The sequence below is a fragment of the Armigeres subalbatus genome, chromosome 2 (genome assembly GCF_024139115.2).
Source record: "Armigeres subalbatus isolate Guangzhou_Male chromosome 2, GZ_Asu_2, whole genome shotgun sequence".
Taxonomy (NCBI): domain Eukaryota; kingdom Metazoa; phylum Arthropoda; class Insecta; order Diptera; family Culicidae; genus Armigeres; species Armigeres subalbatus.
Genome location: NC_085140.1, coordinates 282404524 through 282411768, shown reverse-complemented (window position 1 = coordinate 282411768; position 7245 = coordinate 282404524). Strand labels below are relative to the sequence as shown.

The following is a 7245-nucleotide window of genomic DNA, read 5'->3' as shown; positions in this document are numbered from 1 at the left end:
ATCATCGTAGGTGGTCAACCCAAATAAACAAGTCTATCGCTAAGATATTAACAGTTAACAGTCAGTTAAAAGTTAATTTAAAAATAACTCTACCGGAGCGATTGATTGTCTGCTCTAACGTTGGGTGAACAAGAACACATCAAAATACGTTGTAACTGATCTATACTTTGTTCTCGCGTCAACATTAATATGCTAGTTACTTGGATTACATCACTTACCAAGGTGAATCCTGATCTAAGTAATGACACTTCCTCTCCCTACTTACAATACTCCTTCCCGTAACAACCGTAGAGATGCAGACGATTCGTCGGTCTCTAAAACAACGGTTGTTACACTAACATTCCTTCCCTTCCCTAGATGATCGTAAGGACGTGGCCGGCGCCGTTATTGACCCATTAAAAGTTGAGCTTTCCGAACGTGCACATTGAGGATGGAGTGCTAATCCCAAGTCCCATCTGTTGGTTCCCTGTGCAATTCCGCTAGTTCTGGTCAATCACGGAGTAGCAACTACGAATTGTACGGTCATCTCATGCTCATGCTCATGCAGTTAAACTAGGACTTCTAATTATTGTTGTTGATATTTCTTGAAACATCTAAAATCTCACTTAGGGCAGGGGATACCTTCACTGACTTTTTAAAAAACTTTTTATTACAATGAACACTAACTTTATTTACTACACTACTTGCACTGACCAGAGCACTGATGAAAAAGAGGCCGAGCCACGCTGTTGCTGGCAGTTTTATAATATAAAACTGCTGACTCGGCGATTGTTCCGGCACCTTCGCTGATTGGTGCATACACGTGGCGTGATGCACCGTACGATTCGCTAACGGCTCCCTTCCGGTTGGAAGCCGCCCTCAGGTTCCTTCTATAGCTGCGGAAGAAGCGGGATGCTTCTCGACTCAGGATGCTCCTCGGATGGATTATTTCGCTTTATCTCCTCTGGTGTGTCCGATGCGAAGAGTGTTTTCAAAATGTAGAATTTAAATGTCATGGCTATGGCTGTTCCCAATATGATGATCAGTAGCGTTGTCGCTGTTGCGGAGGTTATCCACCCGTAGATATCTAGTTTCCAATGTATGTTCTCTGCTGTTAGGTTTAGGAGTTCTATGTGGTTGCGATGCTCTAAATGCAGTTCCTGTAAATGTGCCAATGGAATATGGTTTATGATTTTGGTCGGATTTACCTTAATTCCAGTTATTGGTGTGAAGGTGGTATCTCCACGTTAGTACTGGAATATTCGACGTCATCCAGTTTTAAAGTACAGTGTGAATGCTGAATGAGATTTGGACCACTGAGGGACCTGGTAGCTGAACAGTTGGATGTCAAAGTTATATTGTGTCCGTGGATTACAATATTGCCATCGTTAATCTTCCGTATAATTTTACTTCCATAAATACGTTCTATAGGGCAATCAGCTGTTTTTCCGGAGATTAACTTTTGCATACACTCTGTGAGTGGTTCCAAACTGCTACTGGAACATACAAAGAGAGCTCTGAGCTTGATACATGGGACATGCGAGATGAGTGGAATTTGTCCTTTCAGATAAAATGGTGCTGGTACATGAATGCGGTAACCGTCCTCGATTACTGCTTCGACAAAGTTGAGCGTATATAATGCTCCTTCGATTTGGGGTATTTTGAGTACGTAGATGATGTTATCTTTGTTGAACATTGCGTAAGAGCTTGCAATATTCAGAATGCTGTCCACCGAGTTAAGTCCAAAGTCGTTGTTGCGAAGGATTCGTTGAATGGCTTCTAATTCTCCTCCTTGGATGATGCGGCTACTTGGTATGCTACGTCTGGCCAGTGTAAGAGATTCCTCGACGACTTCTAAATAATATAATAGTTCATCTAATTTGAATACAAAATTGAGTGAATCGAAACTTTTGAATGTAACGTTTTCTAACTTCTGCGCATTATCTATCAGAAAATTGAAAGTGTTTGTAAGATTCTTCATTCGGTTTTCAAATAAATGATTAATGTGTACCTGATTATTGTTTGCGACTATTAAGGAATTTATAGAGCTATTGATAACTTTCAAATCTTCCGCATCAGGACTCCCTGATACGTATTTCCAAGCCCTACCGAGTGATTCCCATCTCTTGAATCTATTCTGAGGCGTAATTCTATCGAATGTCAGATTGATTTTGTTTATCTTTTCCTAATAACTTGTTCGAAAAGCGAATCGGTTAGATCAAAACTGTTAACTGCATAATTGAACAAATCTATAGCTTCCTTGACATCTGTCAAATTTATAGGATGTATTATTCTGACGTAGTTGTTGCTAATCCTGGCTTGTCCTAGAGGTATGATTGCTAGAGGGTTGTGGGTCAGATCGTATATACGGATGTCTGTCCAAGCCGTTGATGTCCAGAGTAGGACACATAGTCTGAAAAGGAGTCATGAGAGTAACGTCTCGTAAGTTAAATTATATTTTTAAGTTTTTCTTATGGATTTTTATATCTGTAGTGTCGGTAATTGTTTTATCGTTTTGTTCCTTTATTTCGACTAATCTGTACCTATGACCGTATGGGGATGGTTTGGCCTTTGTTTTAGCAAGAATTTCCCTAGTTCTTATGTCCTGATACCCTTTGTCTGTTTCTACTATTTTTGCATTTTGTCTATCAGCTTCTCTAGCAATATTGTCTTTGGCGGTTTGTATAATGTGTTGTTTTGTCATGTTAATATCCTTTAAATCCAGTGACGTGGAGTTCCCAAATATTATTTGTCTTGGTGTCAAGTTTGTTGTCGAGTGCTTGGCATCATTGTATAAAGCTGTTATTAAAGAAAGTCCTTGATAGAGGGTCAGATTGATAATTTTGCGTCGGTTCGCTAAATACATTTCTAAAAGAGTGTTGTGGAACCTTTCGATGATGCCATTACTATTGCTGCTACTGGCATAGTGAACGGCAACACCGTTTTCTTCCAAGAATGTTCTGAAATTTTGACTTCGAAATGAAGTAGCTTGATCACAGGTGATCGATTTAGGTATCCCGAAAGTTTTAAAATATTTGATAAGGGTTTCGGATAGTTCCTCGCTGGTTTCGTTGCAGATTTTGTAGATTTGGGCAAATTTGGAAAAGAATCAACGATTGTTAAGAACTTCTCCTTCTTTAATATAAACGTCTATGAAAATATTCTCCAACGGTTTATCATATGTTCTTCTCGTGATTGGAATTTTGAATGGATGCCTTTCATATTTAGCAAACTTACAATCCTGGCATTCCTTCGCGAAAGTCTTAACAATCGATAGCATCTCTGGGAAAAATACTGACTGACGAACTTCTTCGTAATTAAGCTTCCAATTTCTATGGTTGAAATTATGGGTTTTACGAACAAATTCATCTTGGTCTCTTTTTGAAATTAAATCTGGTAACTTGAGGTTGCAGAATTGGATTCTCATCCCTTTGAAATTGTTATGTATGATTTGTGAGCAAGATTTCGCAACTGTTGGTGGAGCAAAGATTCCGTTCGTTATTCCAGGAGCTAGATAATTTTTAAGGATTTGCATTAGTTGGTCCTCCGTATAATCATCCTGGTGGAATATGTGCCTGCTAAAACCTGGAAATACAGAATAAGAAATGTGAGGGACTTTTTCTTGTCTTGGGATATATGCATAATGAGTTGGTTTCTGAACTTATTTACTATGTCGGGCCCATAGACAGGATCATTTTCGTATAATTCATTTTCCAATACAGTTTGTAAATTCACTTCAGATTCTTCAATTCGCGGTATTCTGGATAGTCCGTCAGCTACCACGTTTTGTTTCCCTTTTTTGTATATCAGTTGGAAATCGAATTGTTCCAGATACAGACGTTGGCGAGTTACTCGACCTGTGGCATCTGTCAATTTGAGTTCCTTTGTTAGAGGCTCGTGATCTGTATAAATGGTAAATTTCATACCATGCAGATATAGCCTGAACTTTTTGGCTGCAAAGTAAATAGCCAGAAGTTCCTTGTCTGTGGCAGAGTATTTCTCCTCTGCTCTCGATAAAGTTCGCGAAAGATACGCAATTGGTCTTTCGTGCCCGTCTTCCATTTGTGTCAGGACCGCTCCGATCGCGTGATTAGACGCATCGGTGGTCAAAATGAACGGCTTTTCTAAATCGGGATAAGCAAGTAAGAGTTTCGTGCTCATGATCTCTTTTAGCTCACTAAACGCCTTTTCATATTCAGAATTAAGAACGATAAGTTTATTCTTTCCCCGAAGCATGCTTGTCATTGGCTTCGCAATTTTATAAAACCCGGTATAAAGCGTCTGTAATATGAAACAGTACCTAGGAACGATTTAAGTTCCTTCGGTGTTTTCGGAAGAGGCCAATTTTTGACTGCCTCTACCTTGTTTGGGTTAGGTTTAACCCCTTCTGTTGTTACGACATGTCCTAGGAATTCTACCTCCTTACGTAGGAATTCGGACTTGTCACACTGAATTTTTAAATTTGCCTCTTTCAGTGTGGTCATAACTTTCTGAATATCCTTCATGTGTTCTTCCAGCGAGCTGGAGAAAATAATGATATCGTCCATATAGACGAAACATCTTACTCCAACATGCTTACGTAGCACAGAATCCATAAGTCGTTGAAATGTCGCGGGCGCATTCCTCAACCCGAACGGCATTCGCACAAATTCATATTTTCCGCTGTCGACATTGAATGCCGTCTTCGGAATATCAGCTGGGTCTACCTCTATCTGGTGGAAGCCACTAGCTAAATCAATTACAGAAAAATACTGCGCTTTCCCTAAGCGGTCTAGAATTTCGCTTATCTCGGGAATAGGATAACGATCCGCAGGTGTGACTTTATTCAACTTCCTGTAGTCAACAACAATGCGATACTTTTGCACTCCTGAATTGTCGGCTTTCTTCGGGACGACCCAAATGGATGAGGTCCACGCAGAAGAAGTCTCTCGTATGATACCGGAGTTTAACATTTTCTGAATTTATTCGCTCACTCTTTCTCTAAGATGGTACGGGATCGGATTACTATCGGAGGTTTCAGTTTTGTGTTTCATCTGGTGGTTGAAGACTAATTTCTATCCTTCTTGCTGGAAATTTTTTTTTGAAAGGTTGTAATGTTTTTGCTAACAGTTTAACTTCCTCTTTACTTAAGTGATCCGCGGGGAAATTGAGTTTCGAGCGAGTTTCATTTTGATTTAAGAAAAAATGTTCGTTCTCGAGCGGTTTAGCTTCGTTCAGTTTAGCATGTGTGGTGCTGAATACATGCACGGTGGCACGGTTGTTTTTGGCGGCATACAAACCAGGTTGTAATGTGACGCCGGTTGTTAAATTAATTTCGTCTTCAATGAGAAATGTCCCATTTGACGTGGTATTTATTTCTACTACATTTTCCGTTTGTTCGTGAAAGTTCCATGAACTCGGGTAGTATTTTGAAAGTTCAAAGTTATGCTTTCCAATCATCAGCTGATGATTGCCTGAATCTATTTTTGCTTTCATTTCTGCCAAATTTTCATAGCCAATGAGGCCATCGAAAACTCATGAAATTTGAAAACGTGGAAGGGTAATTTCTTATTCAATACACTGGGAAAAATATTCATATGGATCATTCTATCAATTATAAACTTGCCATTCTTATTTGTTATAATCGCGGGTTTGTCTGTTATTTTAGAGTTACGCACAATTTCCGGATTTATATACGATTTATTCGCGCCCGTATCAACTAAAAATTTAAGTACACCTTTTTTAGACCGGCAACGAATGTATGGAATAAAATTGTTTACGTTGTAGTTTCCTGTTCCCTGTCGTCGTAAAAATTTGAATCATCACTCTGCACTGCATTCACGTTTTCATCATTTTCTTCATCGTCACTGATATCTACGTCGACTTCGTTGTTGTTGTGTTCTGCGCGGGGCTTAGAATGATGCACTTTTCTATACGCAAATTTATTACCGTTCGCATTAGTTTTGCCATAATAATTGTTGTTGTTGTTAGAACCACTGCTACCGGGCTGACTCTGGGGTTTAGATTGTGAATGAAATTTGAACGGCTTAGATCGGATTTCAGCATTTTGGTTGATGCATACGGCTTCGTATGCTTCTTCTAACGATTGCGGTTTGGATTGCCTTATGATGGAGGCCAGGGGTTCACCTATGTTATCGAGGTATTTTGCAACGCTTAATATGTCTATTATTTGTTTTTCCGAAATTGGATTGGATGACAGATTCGCCTTCAATCGTGTATTTATCTCTTTACATTCATTGTAAAATTTAAGGTGTGTTTTGTCTTTACGGTTGATATTAAATAATGCTGACACATTAGTAGCAAAGTCTCGGTGGTCCCCATATTGCTCGAGGAGCACCTGTTTGATACCGCTGATGGTATCGGGATCGCCGTTTGCGCATACTACCGCGCGGGCATCCCCTTTAATTTTATTTTTTATTGCTCTAAGGTACATAGAGCTAATTGAGTCGGGCTGGCCGTTAGCCCCTTTGATTTTGAACATCTCGTACAGCTCGTCTACTTCACGTAGCCAGCTGGAGAGTTCCTTCTTATTACCGGTGAATTCCGATAAGTTTTTTATTGGGTCGGGAATAGAGAATTTGCTGCTGCTCCCAACCGTTAATAAAATTCTTAGCTGTTCTAATTCAGCTTTAAGTGCTTCGATTTCGGAGGCTCTAGTTTCGGGCATTTTTGCAATATAAATAATATATCAAGTATAAGTGTAAATGAAAAAATGTTTTACTTACAGTAGCGAAGGCTGCATCCACGGGTTCTCTGCTGCTCGTTGCTGTGCGGCGGGATTTTCCACTATTTAAACACCTCACTAACTATCCCACTTCTGACACCACTTAGGGCAGGGGATACCTTCACTGACTTTTTAAAAAACTTTTTATTACAATGAACACTAACTTTATTTACTACACTACTTGCACTGACCAGAGCACTGATGAAAAAGAGGCCGAGCCACGCTGTTGCTGGCAGTTTTATAATATAAAACTGCTGACTCGGCGATTGTTCCGGCACCTTCGCTGATTGGTGCATTCACGTGGCGTGATGCACCGTACGATTCGCTAACGCTCATAGAATAATTTTTTGGTGTGAATCTAAATGAGTTTTAGTAGATATCTTGGTGAAATAGTTTAAATATTTTACTGTGCAAGCAGCAGATAAGGCTCTATAAACCGTAGTCAAAACCTAATCACTAACTGAGTTTCACATTTTTCTTCAATCCTGACTTCTCCTGGCTTCTGTTACATTTTCAAGTGGTGTATAAATAGTTTTAAAACT

At 39.5% G+C, this 7245-nt stretch overlaps 1 protein-coding gene and 1 pseudogene across 1 annotated transcript; both read right to left on the bottom strand.

Annotated features, from left to right (window-relative positions):
- Window positions 1-869: 869 nt before the first annotated feature.
- Window positions 870-2147, bottom strand: LOC134209764 (uncharacterized; annotated as a pseudogene).
- Window positions 2148-5124: 2977 nt separating this feature from the next.
- On the bottom strand, window positions 5125-6874 carry LOC134216438 (uncharacterized). The gene has a single exon (XM_062695327.1). It carries the CDS (start codon window positions 6644-6646, stop codon window positions 5735-5737), a length of 912 nt encoding a protein of 303 aa, XP_062551311.1. The 5' UTR covers window positions 6647-6874; the 3' UTR covers window positions 5125-5734.
- Window positions 6875-7245: the final 371 nt, after the last annotated feature.

Coding starts and splice junctions, on each gene's coding strand:
- LOC134216438 (XM_062695327.1), bottom strand. CDS start 6,646: ATGCCCGAAACTAGAGCCTCCGAAATCGAAGCACTTAAAGCTGAATTA.